At 37.4% G+C, this 18,207-nt stretch overlaps 1 protein-coding gene across 1 annotated transcript in view; it reads right to left on the reverse strand.

Annotated features, from left to right (window-relative positions):
• Positions 1-10,900: 10,900 nt before the first annotated feature.
• Positions 10,901-18,207, reverse strand: part of LOC136857759 (purine nucleoside phosphorylase) — a 50,936-nt gene continuing 43,629 nt past the window's right edge. Inside the window, exon 6 of the mRNA XM_067136659.2 lies at positions 10,901-13,403. Coding sequence (XP_066992760.2) covers positions 13,201-13,403 — 203 coding nt within the window. The 3' untranslated portion in view covers positions 10,901-13,200. The remainder of the gene's footprint in view (positions 13,404-18,207) is intronic.

An 18,207-nucleotide genomic window follows, 5' to 3' on the forward strand; every position in this document is an offset into this window, starting at 1 on the left:
TTTAGTTCTGGGTTGAGGAGTAAGGAGGGAACACTGCCGGTTCTGGTAATACTGCCATCTGAATGGAAATGAAATCTGAATTGAATCGATAATATGATCGATCGATATGACTTTTCTAAATCTTTATTATCTTAAGCCAACAAATATGTCACACACACATTATATAACATTTCTCGATGCGAATCTTGTTCCTAGCATGAATTATATAGTTTGGCTTTGCTGTGTAAACGACAACAGTATGAGTACAGTACGTAAAGTGTATGCCAGATGTTGCACAGTGATGCATAAGCGATTCTTAGTTTGTGTTTCAAAGGTTGCCAGTACAAATCTTGAAGATAACTGAGGTCGACCGATTCAGCACTAGGGTGTCCATCTATCTCTAAAAGGTGCACGTACAATACATAGCCAGCACTTTGCCCTCACTTTGCATTTCGGTTAATTTTGTAAATGCTTCTTTTGTAGCACATTGCCCACTTTTGAGTTTGTATCCTTCATCAAGAAGGTGATTCCACAGTAATTTAAGTGCATGAGGCACACACACAAAAAAATTAATATATTACGTTCCTTACTTGATAGGTTTTCCAGCGATGATTTGTGCCACGAAATCTTCATCAGTCATACATTTCCTATTTGAAGGTCCCATGTCATATACAACTGCTCTAACTTTAAATCCGGTGCTTTCTACGAACATGAATTACTTTTACTAACAGTTCTCTAGACATCACTGTATCAAAGTTGTAGTAGATAGGTTGCATCCACTTTTGAGCTAAACTTCTTATTACAATGACTTGGACATTATCATGGGCTCCTCTAATCATTTCTTCATTTTGATCAAAGCACAAGTCATTGTTAACCTTCATTTCATCAAAGCTGAGTACAACATCTCTTTCAAAATTTGTAAAAAGACTTGATTGTGTTTTTAAGATATTAATGCTCAACTCAATGAATCCAGGAGAAACAGAAAACTGTCTTAGCCGTCGTTTGATTGTAACTTCACTAGAAAGAGGATAATTAATCACGTCTCTAACAAAACACAATGCTTTATATGATACAGACCATAAGAGGACTGCCGTCCTCAGATAACCAGCTTGAGCATCTGCTTTTTATAAAGCTTACTGTTGACTTTTAGAAAAAGTACCCTCAAAACCTTGAATATTATTTTTAAATTTTACTATCTCGGTATTAGCTGCACTAAGACGGTCCTGAAAGTCCTTACTTTGCTGTTTTCATCATGATGATGATGATGATGATGATGATGATGATGATGCTTGCTGTTTAAAGGGAACTAACATCTAGGTCATCAGCCCCTATTTTGCTGTTTTAAGTCACAGTTTCTTTTAGTCTAATTAACTCAAATTCTGCAGTCACTTCAGCAATTTTCTCATCACAGAAACATTGATGTTTACTTTTGTTATCTAATTCCTTCCTCAATATTGCATTATTAACATTTTCTGCTTCAATTGGTGCCTGCGATTGTAAAACTTGCCTACCTCCTTATCATGATTTCACATTTTTGCCCTTATTTCACAATCTTTACAGGACTGACTCGCTAAATCATTACTACTCAGTGTCAAAGTTAAATGTGATACTGCATCAGGCCTTAAATCACGTCTCATTGGAAGTTTTAATAACTTACTCTTCAAGTCCCTTAGCCAACGGCCGTAGCCGTGTTGAAACACCGAATCCCGTGAGATCTCCGAAGTTAAGCAACATTGGGCGTGGTCAAAATTTGGATGGGTTGCCATGCGCTGTTGGTGGGGGGTAAGCGAATGGAGGAGCAGAAAGAAACTGGCCACACTACCGCATTTAAACTCCGGCTCAGGCACACCTCTGCGGAGGTTCGGACCTGCCTTCGGGCAGAATACACCCTTACCTTTACCAAGTCCCTTATGTAGTCCGAGTCGTTGAAGTGTACAGAGGAGACACTAGCATTCTCAACAGTAAACAAGTCAGCCTGTTTACAGGCATTAATCCACTTTAATTTAATGTCACTGTTCTTTGAAAAACAATGAAATTTAATGTCTAAGTCCTTCTGGTGTCTATCGTGGTTAGAGCAACCGGTGACAGCACAACACACTATGGCACAGCACAGCACAGCACAGAATAATTAAACTCTTACACTGTTGCGAAGGTAAACACCATCACTAGACTAATGGCGCTCTGTTTGGTTTAGCGAACTTGGGGACCACGTGACGTCAGAAGGCATGGCTTGCTACTGCGCATCCAACTGGATCTTTTGCCCCTACTGGCACCATATTGTATGAACCTGCGTGTAATTGGAATGGAGGTAGTGTGGAATGTTGTGTGTGAGGAAAGGAAGATTAAGGATGTCACAAACACCCAGTCCTCAGGCCAGGGATATTCATCATTAGAATTAAAAAACCCTGACCCGGCCAAGAATCAAACCCAGGGCTGCCGTGTGACAGGCGGACATGTGGCCCCCTACACCATGGGGCTGGACGGGAACAAATATTACTTTGCCTTTTATTTTCTGGGACTCATAATTTATTGAATGTTATATTACTAATGCACATTTATGGCTACAAAAAGAAAGTCATTAGCCTCATGGGAGTATTTCATAGAAGTTCATTTAGTGTGATATGGGTGAAAACTTATAATGGAGATACTGCTGATGGTTGGTGGGTTTGATGTGTATGGAGGTGTCGATTCTGTCATCCTACGGCTGAAGGTAAATGCCAAGGAAAGTGGAATGTGGGGGAGATCTGCCAAGTGAAATGGACACAGTCATTCTATTTGAGTTAGTGCAGAAATGAGTCAAGTAGACCTACTTCATGGTGCCTTAAGAGAAAGATACCATCAGTGAACCTCCACCAGATTAGGTGCTGGAGAGGTTCGCGTTGCAGCCACCGTAGTACCTGCGAAACTCCAAACATAGATCTCCTGCCCCCCCCATTCATACCAGGCACCATCAAACCACATTTGAAGAATGTTAAAGTCCCCAAATATTTACCTCCCTACTTCCTACATTTTGCCCATAGAGATTCTGAAGTGGGACATCAACTGGTGCTAAGGTCCAAGGAAGCACCCGATCCTAACATTAAATAATCACTCCTTTTTTCCATTCTCTTGTCTGTTTGACCCCCCACCGCTCCCCTCACTTGCACAGCGCCTACTTGCCAACAATGACCATCGTCATTCTATTCTACACTGACAAAGGCTGCAGCCAGAAAGTTTGGACCTTTGCTTTTCTTTATGAGTACAACATCCATGCAGTCTTAAGTGGTAAGCACTGCTTTTCATCTGTTTCCTATATGTATATATATTTCACTCTTGTTAGCTATCTTACTGTATTTGTTAACTTGCCTCGTGTCAATATTAATTACTGTTTTACGATATATAACAATAACATACACGGCAAAAATAACCTAAATCTGCAAGTCATTTAATCAATCAATCATTCAAACATCACTGATCTGCATTTAGGGCTGTTGCCCAGGTGTTGTTTACCTAGTCTTTTCTTAAATGATTTCAAAGTTGGAAATTGGTAAATTATTCCAATTTCTAATTCCTCTTCGTATAAACTAATCTTGCTCTAATTTTTTCCTCTTGAATTTCAACTTTATCTTCATACTATGTATGATCTTTCCTATTTTTAAGTGGGGCTGATGACCTGTATGTTAGGACCCTTTAAACAACAAGTATCATCAAGCATCTTCATCCTATTAAAAAATACATTCAAGCTTATTCAGCCAGTTTGTGAGTTTCATAAATAGGAAAATTCCTCTCAGTTTCAATTACTGCATTGATGGTTCCAGTGTACGGGACCCTCACAAGGATTACATGATTCAAGAACTCTAAAGAAAAATAGCTTGATTTGTTATGGGTGATTTTCAACAGAAGAGTAGCGTTACAAAATGTTGCAAAGTTTGGGCTGGAAAGACTTGAGAGAAAGGAGACGAGCTGCTCAACTAAGTGGTATGTTCTGAGCTGTCAGTGGAAGGACGGTGTGGGGTGACATTAGTAGACAAATAAGTTTGAGTGGTGTCTTTAAAAGTAGGAAAGATCACAATATGAATAGTTGGAATTCAAGAGGACAAATTGGGGCAAATATTCATTTATTGGAAGGGGAGTTAGGGATTTGAATAACTTACCAAGGGAGATGTTCAATAAATTTCAAATTTCTTTGCAATCATTTAAGAAAAGACTAGGAAAACAATAGATAGGGAATCTGCCACCTGGGCGACTGCCCTAAATGCAGATCAGCAGTGATTGATTGATAGACTGATCTATTGTCATTCCATACCATCTCTCCACTGACAGCTTGTAACATACAGTTTAGTTGAACAGTTCGTCTCCTTACTCACAGCCTTCCCAGCCCAAAGTTTGTAAAATTCCTGTAATACTACTCTTTTGTTGGAAATCACCCAGAATTGTTTTGCTTTCTTTCAGATCCCATCCAGTTCTCGTTTCAAGCAAGCCTAGTGAAGGTCCCATACACTGGAACCATACTCTAACTGGTGCCTTACCAGTGACTTATATGCGCTCTCCTTCACGTACTTACTCAAACCTATAAATACCCTCATAACCATATGAAAAGATCTGTAACCTTTATTTACAGTCCTGTTAATGTGATTACCCCAATAAAGATCTCTACTTATATTAACACACCTAGGCAGTCACAGTGATCCTCGTGAGTTACCTCCACTCCATCAACACCGTATTTAAAACTCAGAAGACTTTTCCTTTCCACTTTTGGGAATAGGTCCTGCTTTCTGTGTATGAAATTCTGGTTACCCTAGTCTGGAAGAACCACCAGCATGCCTTTTTCTGCCTTGAATTGGCAGCCCCCAGCTTAGCATGTTGGTATTAACATATCATTGTTGCACCTCAAAATTCTATTACTGGGCAAGTTGGTCGTGTGTTTTGCGGTCTGCGGCTGTTAGCTTCCATCCGGGAGATAGTGCGTTCGAACTCCACTGTCAGCAGCCCTGAAGATGGTATTCTGCGGTTTCCCATTTTCACACCATGCAAATGCTGGGGCTGTACCTTAACCAAATACAGTAGAGACAATATGCGACACTTCTGGATTTAGCCTTGTTAAAATGGGAGACAAATCGCAAGTGGCGCTCCTAGTGGCTTGACCTGAAAATTCGTGCTAAATTCATATATCAATGGAAACGTATATACGGACATAGATAAATAAATTATGTCTAGAAAGAAAGTGTTACTAAGATATTAACTTCAAAGTTGCTAAAGCAATTCTGGATAAATGAATGAAGAATTATTTAACAGGTTATTATTTAAAGACTGAAATTAGACATATAATCAAGATGTGAAATTGACTGCTGTGAAAGGGCTTGAGCTTTCATTTATGCATTACATTTTTAGCTTTAGAATTCCTACGTGAACGTTCACAGCTAGATTTTTCTTTTTTCTCATTTAAAAGCATTGTATCATCATATTAAAACACTTGTCAACAAAAATATTGGCACTTTCCTTACACACATGATTCAATGAATTTACATTTAAGAGCTGGACAATTTTCCTTTTGACTTGAAACCTACTAACAGAAAGAAAATCTACAAATTTATCCTCAAAAACATTCAAACTTCCCTATAAGCAATACTTGTCATAATGCCATTACATTACGGTAAACCAAATTTGCATCATCATATTGTTTCAACAAAATATATACATTTCTTAAATCACCCATATTTTCTTCAGTGCTTGACAATGCATTACGGCATTCCAAATGGGGTAACTTGGAACACAAGCAGCCACGTGTGTTTGTTTTTGTGCCCGTTTATAGAATATTGATGAACACTGGAAATTATATCAAAATGTGTGTGGCATTATGAGAAATGATAAATGAAATGGCGTATAGCTTTTAGTGCTGGGAGTGTCCGAGGACCAGATAGCCCGCCTGGTGGCCATGATCGTTAAGGCGCTGAAGTCTAAAACGGTCTAACACCGAGGTTAGCCGGTTCGAGTCCCGTTGGTCGAAAAAATTTTCACCATCAGAATGTTGGCCGGCAGGGTAGGGGAGGTGGTGGTATACAATTTCTAATCACTAGATTGCGTGCCAAAAGCCTGGATTAAATTCCAAACCTCTCCGCAGTGCTCATATGGAGTGAGGGCATATGACGCTGTTGATGGTGATTCGTCCGTCGGATGGGGACGTTAAGCCTTGAGCAGACCCCTTGGTGCTATTCGACAGGAGTAGGCTATGTGCCGGCACCGGGTTTCACCCTCTCCCTACTATCATATATCACGTCATTCATTTCATCTCTCATTAACTCCTCTGATGAGGTTGACGTCAGGAAGGGCATCCGGTCATAAAAAACCGCCACGACAAATTCATCTCACCTCATACCCGACCCCGTAGGGAAACGGGACAAGGGCTGGACAAACAGTGTCCGAGGACCAGATGCAGGTCTTTTGATTTGACACCCGTAGGTGACCTGCGCGTCGTGATGAAGATGAAATGATGATGAAGATGACACATACACCCAGCCCCCGTGCCAGCGAAATTAACTACTTAAGGTTAAAATTCCCTACTTTGCCGGGAATCGAACCCGGGACCCCTGTGACCAAAGGCCAGCACGCTAACCATTTAGCCATGGAGCTGGTCGTGAGAAATGATAAAAGATGCAGACACACTCTCTGCAGGGAGAAAGACCTTTGATGGTTACAATGAAGTCACAATATTTCAGTGTACTGTCAGGCCGAGTGGCTTAGAAAATAGGTGCGCTGGCCTTCTGAGCTCAAGTTGGCAGGTTCAATCCTGGCTCAGTACCTTGGTATTTGAAGGTACTCAAATACAACAGCCTTGTTTTGGTAGATTTACCAGTACGTAAAATCTCCTGGGTGACAAAATTTCAGCACCTCACCATCTCTGAAACCAATCAAATATTCATTAGTGGGACATAAAACCAACAATCTTCTTCTTTATACACTACAGTACATGTTTAGGTGCATTACATGGTCATTACAACCATATATTGAATATCTGAACTACTGGATCTGAATAAACTGATATATAATTGGCCATGAGAGAAACATTCTTGCCACTTGTTTGAATGTTTGCCCCTGGGTTTTATTAGTGTAATGGTTAGCCCTATTAATTGCCATCCTTGGGGGCCCGGGTTCAATTCCTGGTACTTCTAGAAATTTAAGAATGGCAGGAAGGCTGGTGTATGGTTAAAATGGTACATGAAGCTCACCTCTAGTTGGGGTGTGTCTGAAAAGAGCTGCACTACCTCAGAACGAGGATATGAGTTTACTATTAATTGTTGTGGCAAAGGACTTTCACTGGAACTTGCATCCTTTTGAAAGGAAAAAGTTATTTTCTCTGTGTCATGGTGATCCAAGTTATGTGTACCAGCTATTCAGCTGCTAGTGTACCGGTAATTAATATAGTGGCTTCAGTGATATTGTTTATGTAGTTCTTTCACCTCTAATCTTGTGCCACTGCACAGGCTGGGTGGATTCAAGTTGTGCATCAATGTAATAGAGTACCGACTTGAAGTATGACGTCAGTGCTCCTTGTGAATGTTACACAGTGCTTGCTTGCTGAGGTGGCGGAGAGCATGTTGGATATTCTCTTCTTACTCTCTTCTTAATGGATACAATGTACTGAAGCATATTTTATGGATCATTTATAATTTTCTCACATACTGATGGGTACTTTTCTATAAGATCTTGACAGTTCTTACGACAATGATTCCTATGCTTTGTTGTTTGATAAACCATAAAAACAGTAACAATAACAGCAAGTTATCTATTGGAGACAAACATATGCTGTTGTAGCATTTTTTGTAGATTTCATGAAGAGCTACAAATATTACACTCACAATTTTGATGTATCTATAAGGCTGTTGGTAGCATATTCACATTAAACAGTTCTGAATATGCAATTTTATTGATTCTCCATTTTTATTTAAATTGTTTGCAATCCAGATAAGCTACCATATTTATATATAGCCAATATTAACCTGGAAGATGAAAGAATTATTAAAATTGTTTGAGTGGTACCCAAAATTAACTTCCGTATACAAACAAACTCACAAACATTCTTTCGTTATATGGTAATGTTAGTATAGATAAATTATTTCAAATGTTGTATGCTCACAGCTTTCAGTAGATGATGTTATTGTTTGTCTAAACCAGGGTCAACCAACTGCTTGTACATGTGATATCAGGTAACTCATCACACTCTCTCTGCCTCGGCATTGAAACAAATTAACTAAGAAGTGATGGCTAGAGAGACGAGGGGAAACACAACGTCATTCGTAGGGGAAGGCCTAGGGCTGCACGTAGTACAATGCGCTATGTGTAGTATATATTTCTCTCCATTTATTTTATTGTAATATAACTTTGTTATGAAGTAGAATAAGAGTTATACAGCAACTTTATTTCTAGTTTAAAAAAACTATACTTGATTTTTTCAGTGCATCTTTGAAACTGATAGTGAAAAAGAAATTGCTATGTTTTACAATATCATCCACTGTAATAGGAGTGCTAATAGTAACAAACAGTACAGTTTTACAACAAAAATAGTACATAGGATAATCAGTAAACTCAAAACATACACTTTACCTTTTAATATCAGTACTCAGTGGCCACTCGTGTAAATCCTTTTTCATTTACTAGTTTTTCAATATTCGGAGTTAATGTTTGAGAAACACGAAGTTTAAGAGCACATTTCAAATTGTGATCTGACAACTGGCTTCTCTGTTTTGGTTTGGCTATTTTTAAAATAGAACAGAGTCGTTCACATGCACACGTGGAACTGAAAATATTCAGCACTCTTGCTGCAAATCTGTGTAATAGGGGAAACCTTTTTTGTGAAAAAGTCTATGAAAGTCACACAAATCCTCCTTATTTTCAAATTTATCTCTTAATTCTCTATCACATTGTAAATCTATCAACTCTAATTATAGGTTTGGATCAAATTTATTTGCAACAACTGAATATGGCTTGGTTAAAATTTGAAAAACAGTTTCCAGACACTCCAAATTGTTAAATCTAGAATCAAATTCTGAATAAAGGTGTTTTTTTTCATGATTTAGATATACTTATCCATATCTGCAGCTGTAGCACATTCAAAAAACTTAAAAAGCAGTTTTTGAAAATGTGGAATAGTTTTGTTCATGAACCGATGCTCCCACAGGTACAATTTTAATTTGAACGATTTCACTCTATCAATAATTTCTGTAATTATTAAACCCTTTCCCTGGAGAGAAACATTCAGAATGTTCAAGTGATCTGTTAAATCTGCAAGAAATGTGCGGTCACAAATCCACCTGCAGTCTTGTAGGTCGAGGAATGGCAGATTTTGTCACTCCATAAATGTAGCTTGTCACAGTTGAAAAAAAAAGTACCTACTTTGCCTTGACTAAGCCAGAGAACAGCTCAATTTCATTGTCACTTTCTGCTAGGAATTCCTTGAATTGCTGTTGAGATAAGGCCATTGATCTTAAGAGGTTAGTGATTCTAAATACTGTGGTCATTACATTGTTCAGTTCAATGCTTTTCACACATAGATTTTCTAACTTGGAACAAGTGTATGAGCTACATTAAGAGTCTGCATTTTTTGTATTAAGAGCCAAACTACTCCTGCATTACATCCTACCATAGAAGGATTGTTATTGAAACTAGTTTGTTCCATGGCAAGGAAGCATTTTCAATAACACTTGCAATGCAGCAGTTGAAAATGTCTATGCCTTTCTTTTGTGTATTTTTCATGGACACTAAATCCAGTAGTTCCTCCCAAATTGTAAGGTTTTCGTCAACCCTTCTCATGAAAACGGCTAGTTGGGCCATGTCAGGAATATCTGTGCTCTCATCATTTGCTAAGGAATATGACCGGAAGCTTATTGTCAATAATTAGAATAATAACAGTAATAATTGTAGGTGGACATCCGTCAGTTAGGTCTTGAATTCTTCTCGACACTCTCTGTGGGGACACGCTGATAGCTTCAAACTCTTCAGTGATGTTTGGACAAAACTCCTCACCTGCTAGAATTAAACATTCCACAAATTCACCATCACTGAACTGTTTATATTTCTTTGCAATTAAATATGAAATTTTAAAACTCAATCAAACTTCTGACTCACTGATCAAATGCTTGACAGGGTTATTTCATTTACCATTTAGTTCTGTAATTACATGTACCCTTTCCTTGCCTTGATACTGATCATAATCTGCAGCATGACTCAAATTGTAGTGGCATTCTAAATGATATCTTTTTACAAACTGTAGCTCTTTTCTACAAACTAAATATTTAGCTGTAGCATTCCTATCATTTTCAACAAATAAATATAGATCTTCCCATAAAGATAAAAAGATCGGAGGCATAGATAGCTTGTCCCACTGCGATGTGCCAGGTTCATCCACGCTTATATACTGTACCATTACTGACACCACTATATATAGTACAACACATGCCTACTACAAAGTGTGGCAGTCCCTACGTCCTACTCTAAGACTCAAGTGGCTGACCACTTTCTGTGCTGTTACAACACACGGGCTCTCCGACATCAAATGTCACCTGGTTGCTGGACACTGGTCTAACCCTTAGTTCTGTTTTTTGATGCGGGGTCGGGGATGAGGTAAGATTAATTTATATGGCATGTTTTGCATGGTGCCAACCTCAGTTGAGGAGCTAATGAAGATTAAATGAATGATGGTGAATGAAAAAGGGTAAGGAGGTGGAAGTAATTGGCTGTGAACTGAAATTCTGCCGGCATTTGCCTCGAAGTGAAAATGAGAACCATAGAAAACCATTCTCAGGACCGCTGATGGTGGGGTTCGAATCCACATGTCTCCCGCATGCTCTGCATTCAGTACTGCTTTTAGTAGATGTGTATAGAATATACTGTATATCAAGGAGTTATTTAGTCATAGAAAGGTAGTACCAATTCATGAAAATATTAATCTTTTTTAACATTTTATTTTTCTCAGCTCTCTCTACAATTAATATGTACAAAATATTTAGTTATATAAAATACTGTAGGTAAAAATATTCTCAAACTGTTTTCTTCTCCATTCCATTATTATACATTTGTACTATTTTTCTCATTAATTCTAATATTTGTAACAGGACATTCTAACAACAACAACAATATCAACAACCAGTAATTTTCAATGGATGATTTGCATTTACATCTTCTATTTAATTCAGGATGTATTATACATGAAAATTATTCAACAACTTTCACTTAATAACTTTGAAAATTGCTGGCTTTGATAATATTAAAAAAATGATCACTTATGTACAGTATGATACACACATGTACTGTATAATAGCATGGTATATTACAAAATTATTAGCTGGCACATTGCCCAATGAAAGCACAGGCCATGAAAAATTATACAAAATATGACTGATGTGAAATAATACTCATGTTATCATTCCACTTTCAGTTGTGTCTGTTCTCATGAAAGATGATTAAGTTACTCATCACAGATGAAGAATGATAAGTGAATTGAGTAGGCCTATAGTGAAGTTCTAATAATTTTGTTTATAGGATAATAAATATTTCAATCTAGGAGGTTACTGTGCAACATTTTCCACTGCACAATTTAATTAATGAAATACAGAGTGCAATATACAAAAAGGGCATATAAATGAGATTTTACGGGATAAAAGGTAGGAAGTGTTGGAGGGAGGAAGAAAAATGCACATTTCCCTACTGTTAATACAGATTGAAGAATTTTCCATTTATCTCACCCATATGCCATGTTAGGAACTTGGTTTCCAAGAAGATACAAATATAAATACCTATATGTTAAATATATAGTATTTTTCATCTCTTTTCATACTGCCCTTCCTCTCTTCTCTCCATTTTAATTAATCAGTCTTCATGATTGAGAAAAAGTATTTATGTAGGAATGTTGGTTTTCTAGCAAATAAATGGGTATCATATAAATACGTTTCCTTTACCATTAAACTATGATATGATTTTCACACAGTGAAAACTGCAAGTACCAACTTAAAAAATAAACAATGGCAAATAACAAAAACACCACTAAGCAAGCAGCAATTACCTCAAGATATGAAGTTCACCAACTATTTACATGAAAAACAGTTTTCAAAAATGTAACATTTAAGATCAAAGACAATTATACCTCATAAATAGAGTTGGTTAGTAACACAGTTCTATATATAAGTTGGAAGACATTTCAATTTATTTTACATCATTCTAGTAGTATGGCCTCTTTCACCTGTGTTGGACAGAAAATCAGGATTATAATTTTTGGTTTCAGATTTGAATGTTTCAATAAATTTATTGGTGGCCTCTTTCTTTGCAGAAATTTTTCACTACTCATGTCGATCTCCCAAATGCCATGTCTAGCCTTAAAATTTCTAAGCTAGCCATTACTTGCTTTGAAGTCGTATAAATCACTGACCTTTTGAGCAAATATTATTGCTTTCTCACAGATAATGAGACCAGAAAGAAGATTTCCAATTGACCATTCCTGAAGAAAACACTTGCAAACTGCAGCTTCAAGTACATTATGTTCAGCTGTTCAGGGAAGAGGAGTGCAAATTTCATTGGGCTGCCATGCAAAATGATCCAGATATTTGGTAAACACCAACTGAGAGTTCTGCTGTATACATATTTCATCTTCTGAGTCAGTAAAACCACAAATAGTTTTAAATTAACGTACCACAATTAGATATGTTTCTAAATGCTATACTGCACCCAAGTAGTGTTATTTCTGCTGTTGTCAGGGATTTGGAGAATTATGTTAACAGCATATTACAAATGACTAATGATTTATACATTATAACAAGAAACATATGGAAGTAGGCACATCAGATCTCTTGTGTATTGATATTGTTCATAAAACAGATAGGGAAATAAATATCTAAATTGTGTACCATCACCAAATCCTTCTTACCTTGAAGGAGAGAAATGGTAATAATTTCTATATGAACACCATTGTTACTACTTAGTTCATACTGACCAGAACTGACAAATGTAACCCTTTGTACACTTATAGTGTAGAAGTGCTGAATAGTTCTTGAAACAGGGTTTATACTAACTTTCTCTGCAGAAATCCAGGAAAACCTATATACATTGAATACCAGTACCATGACGCTTGACTGTCAAGCTAGTCTGAAATGCTGCTGAAACAGTTCGCTTCCTCATAAATAGTACCTATCTTTTAAAAAAGGAACTGTATCCTTCTTATAATTTAAAAGTAAATCAAGTCTCTTTCTCGTTTCACTACATTGGAATACGTGTCACAATCTCGGCAACCATATCTTGAAGTATCTTTGTACGCGTAGAAGCAGTGTCAATAACTTCCTCATGGTTGGCTTCTCTCTCAGTGTCATAGTCTGTGATGCATTCATTGGTAATAAGACTAAAGGCAAAAACCTTCATCCCACAGTGGACTGCTGTGATAACTTCATGCACTGTGCTCATTCCTGAAAAAAATAAAGTTAATCAAGAAACAGTTTTGACTGGTATATTTCCAATATTACAAGTAAATGTGGGCAAGGCAAAGAACAGAACATATGAAATTCATATACCTATGTATTAACAATCATTCTGACCAAGATAAGCTTGATAAGTAATGAGTAATGAAGCCAATGAGTTTTCCAGTAAGATCTGTAACAGACAGTTGTAAAGTGATGTTATGACATATCTGAAATGGACTTCCTTTTGACTTTCCAGACTTACCATCACGCTTATCAAAAATATTTTAGCGAGCGTCTGGGGGTTTAAGGTCCAGAGAGTAGGAAGGGTACAGGAAATTAAGTAATCTAAGAGGCAACTGCTGTGAAAAACCATTGATGTAAACTTGGATTGACTTGTGTGAGCTTTATAGTAATGACAAGCTTTTGATATCAGATAATTATGAATTTTATGATACACCAATTTTTTAAAATCTGTTTACCCTCCAGGCTTGTTTTTTTTTTTTTTTTCCCGGACTCAGGAGGGATCCTACCTCCATCACTTCATGGGCAGTGGCCAGAAGAGTGGGACATTTGGTTGGGGATACAACTGAGGAGGAGGACCAGTACATCACCCAGGCGGCCTCGCCTGCAATGCTGAATAGGGGCCTTGTAGGGGATGGGAAGATTGGAAGGGATAGGGAAGAAAGTGGCAAGGAAGAAGCCATGGGCTTAAGCTAGTTCCATCCTGGCATTTGCCTGGAGAGAAAGTGAGAAACCATGGAAAACCACTTCAAGGATGGCTGAGCTGGAAATTGAACCCGCTCTACTCAGCTTACCTCGTGAGGCCGAGTGGATCTTGTTCCAGCCCTCGTACCACTTTTCAAATTTTGTGGCAGAGCCGGGAATCAAACCCGGGCCTTTGAGGGTGGCAGCTAATCACATTAACCACTACACCACAGAGGCGGTCTATGATACAACAAAATGTCTTCATTATGTTGTATTTTTATTGTTTCAGTTTCCCGTGTCTTGTTCAAATAATAACAAAATTTAATTAATTTTGCATTTCATCAGAAATAGGTACAATTCAAAGTAACCAGTGGTGACATGACCATAGCATGGCGTAATGGAAAGTTACTGACAAGCTAGCCAGCTAGCCTCACGCTAATGACTGGAGACTGGATTTTAAAGGGGAAAATATTCATTAAAAAGACCAAAAAGACCGGGCGAGTTGGCCGTGCGCGTAGAGGCGCGCGGCTGTGAGCTTGCATCCGGGAGATAGTAGGTTCGAATCCCACTATCGGCAGCCCTGAAGATGGTTTTCCGTGGTTTCCCATTTTCACACCAGGCAAATGCTGGGGCTGTATCTTAATTAAGGCCACGGCCGCTTCCTTCCAACTCCTAGGCCTTTCCTATCCCATCGTCGCCATAAGACCTATCTGTGTCGGTGCGACGTAAAGCCCCTAGCAGAGAGAGAGAAGACCAAAAAGGGAAAAATTATTCATTAAAAAAGGACCAAAAAGGGAAATATTCATTAAAAAGGGATTATTAAAAAAAGGGAACTGGTAAAGAGATTAAAGGAAATACAAAGGTATGCATAATCAGTTAGTCACTTCTAATTTAACTTGACTGCATTAAAGAATGATATTTAATCAATTACATGTTCAACATTTAAGGATATAGGCCTATTCTCTTTTATGTAGTGTCCTTGTGTTATATTGTTTATTGCATTAAGAACGAACTGAACCTGATGACATTCAACATTTCGATATGTTTGAAGGTCAAATTTTGTCTCTTTGAATTTAAAATTATACAAAGAAAATGAGCATTCAATATCAACAGAAACCAGTGGGGAATACTTGGTTTTTACTCTAAACTCTAAATCAGTGTGCTTCACTAGTTTTTCAATATCTGGATTCTTTGATAAGCTTGCCTTAAGTTTTTCTTTTGCAAATCCGTCAAGCATGTTGTCAGTTCTTTCAACCACACTCCATTGCACCTCCTTGGATAACCACTACTCTTCCAGTTGCAAGATGGTGGCAGGAAGAAACTTGAACTTATGGACTGCGTACAGCTCTGTCTCCAAATTTGGGTCACTCAGCAGGTCCTTCATTTGTCCCACAGCTGCAGATTCAACATCATTGAAAGACAGTCTAAATTCCTTTATCTTAGTGAAATGTTCACAAAGGAAAAAGCACATGAAATCCATGTCCCCCATCTAGTTATGATGGGAAACTTTGGTAGTTGTAGGCCTGTAACTTCCTTGTAAATTTGTATTCTACTTGGAGCTTTAATCAATGTCTTCTTATGTTCGGATATGAAGGCATTTGCAACAATATATTCAACCCTTATTGCTTCACATACCCAATGCCAAGCATGGGCAATGCAAGTTGTATGGTGGAAATTAGAATAAATAGCCTTCAATTGTGCAAATGCTGAAACCAAGTATGATACTTGGTCCGGAACAACCTGCCATACTTTGTTGTACTGTAATCCTGATGGCCAGAGTTTCAAACAAGTCACTGAAACTCTGCATTATAGATGTAGAGGTGACTTTTTCCAATTCGTACATGGCAGCCAACATTGGTTTTGATGGATCACCTGTCAATGTCATCACAAGAATGTTTAGAACTGCTCTTGAAAGTGAATTGGTTGCTTCATCCAAAATGAAGCAAACTGGATGGCCTCCAACAACCTCCTTAACTTTTTGTACATTAGCTTCATAAATTGGTTAAACATAACTCTTTCTAAATGTGCTTTCATCAGGGACAGTGCGTTGTGTGTATTTTTCCAAGAAACTCTTCATTGCTGGGTTATTTACCTTATTTAAAGGAATTCCACATTGGACAAATGTACCTGTGAGGTCGTGAAAAAAAAGGTTTGTTCCCTGCTTTTTCGTTCGGCCTTCTGAAAAGATTCCTGTAAAAATGACTGTTTTGGAACTTTCACATGAATAGCTTTGTTTTGTGTTTCTCATGTTTGGCATACTTCTATCCTTATTATTCTATCCTTTGTATGTTTACCATCTACTTTAATATCAATATCACATAGAGAACATTGAATAACGGTACCATCCGTTTTGATTAAATCGTCCTTGAAACTGCTTACTGCACTTTGCATTTTACTGCTAAAAGATGATTTCGCCATCACTATTACAAGCTACTGCTGTTTCATGCTGCCACTTAATGGTGTGTGCCATTTTCTATGACTGATTCTGCTACTGAAGCGAGCAAGCGACTGTAACTGCTTCACACATTCTGGAGGCGAAGCGACGAGTCCAAAAATACCTGTAGGTGGGGTGAGGGGGTGCAGTGGGCAAGTTCAACTCTGGGGTGAGTTTGGTACAGAACCTGTGTTAATTCTTTCTTACCTTACACTGCATCAATATTTTATGCAGGTATTTTCCCTCAAAGTGAAATAAATTAAATTCTTGACGTTTTTGCCATATATTCTTAAAAAGGGGGAAAATAAATGCAGATGTAGGAGAAAAAGAGAAGGACAAAAAAAAAAAAAAGGGGAAGTTAAAACATGGCAATCTTGAGTTTTAAATATAGTTTTCATGCATAGTATTGATTACTTCTTGTTCCCAATTAATTTTTTTTTTTTAAAGGTATTCCCTTTAAAAATCTGGTCTCTACTAATGACAGAGTAATACGCCACATTGCACTCTTTGTTGGTTTAGTAAGGAGAGAGGACGTACTACTGGACTACTTCATTAAGATAAGTTCTAACCTTCAAGTATTAAAGGGTATAACAATATGTAAACATAAATGTTTAACTACATGAACAAATGTCATCAATAAAAATATTGTGATTTGATAGAATCTGATGATGATCTTTCAAGAACAAAACATGTCATTCTTTGTTTAATGGTGTGTTTTTTCTGCAGGTATGTTATAGTGTTATAGGTGTTATAAGTAGTGTTCAACAGATTGAAAAACTTACATTATATTAACTGAGTCAACACTGAAAAGTATGCCTTCCTTAAAAAAAAGGAGGAAGAAATACATACTTTGCATTTCCACAGTTTTCCAGTCTAAAGCAACTATACACCTCAACGTAAACATGTTAAATGAATATGTACAAAGGTATATACTGAATAGAAGTACCGTACTAATTACAAAATAACAGAGCAGTAACAGTCAATAGGTTAACGTTATATTTGAGAAGGACAAATATGGAGTAATATAGAATTTAAGCAATGACAGGCCACCTTTGTGCTGGCCCGAAGTCTATGAAAATGCAGTAAGAACTATTGCCTACGATGTTAGCATAGGACATAGTGATACAGTGATACGTTTAGCCACCTTTGTTCCTAGGAATTATTCTGGTGCTAGTTTCTGTTGTAGGTCATGACAGTGAACCTCATAAGAATTGATACTGTAGAAATTTATTATAATAACTACCCAACTACCTGGTGGAGGATCAACCCATGTCCTTCCAAACTGAATCAAGAATATCTATAGCACTTAAGCTATATAGCCTCCAATAATAACAAGAGCAGAAGTTTTAAAAAGCAGAGAAAAAAATATTTTCTTGATTTGTTAAATGTAAGAAGACATGAATGAAACAAAGGAGAATAACTAATCAATGGGCAAAAGAGAAAAAAGCTATGGCAGAGATGAAACTTGGAATTATAAAAAATGAAAGAGTTGAAATGTGAGAACAGATAAAGTTGCTGTGATAAAGGTAAGTCAGCAACACTTTTAAGATTGGAATGAACAATCATACTAAAGAAGAGGTACAGTACCAACAAAGCTCAGAAGATCAGATTTTTTTTTTTTAAAGAAATGCTATTTGTTCGTGGCGTCGACCTCTAAAGATCTTTTGCCAC

Source organism: Anabrus simplex, chromosome 1 (assembly GCF_040414725.1).
Source record: "Anabrus simplex isolate iqAnaSimp1 chromosome 1, ASM4041472v1, whole genome shotgun sequence".
Classification (NCBI taxonomy): domain Eukaryota; kingdom Metazoa; phylum Arthropoda; class Insecta; order Orthoptera; family Tettigoniidae; genus Anabrus; species Anabrus simplex.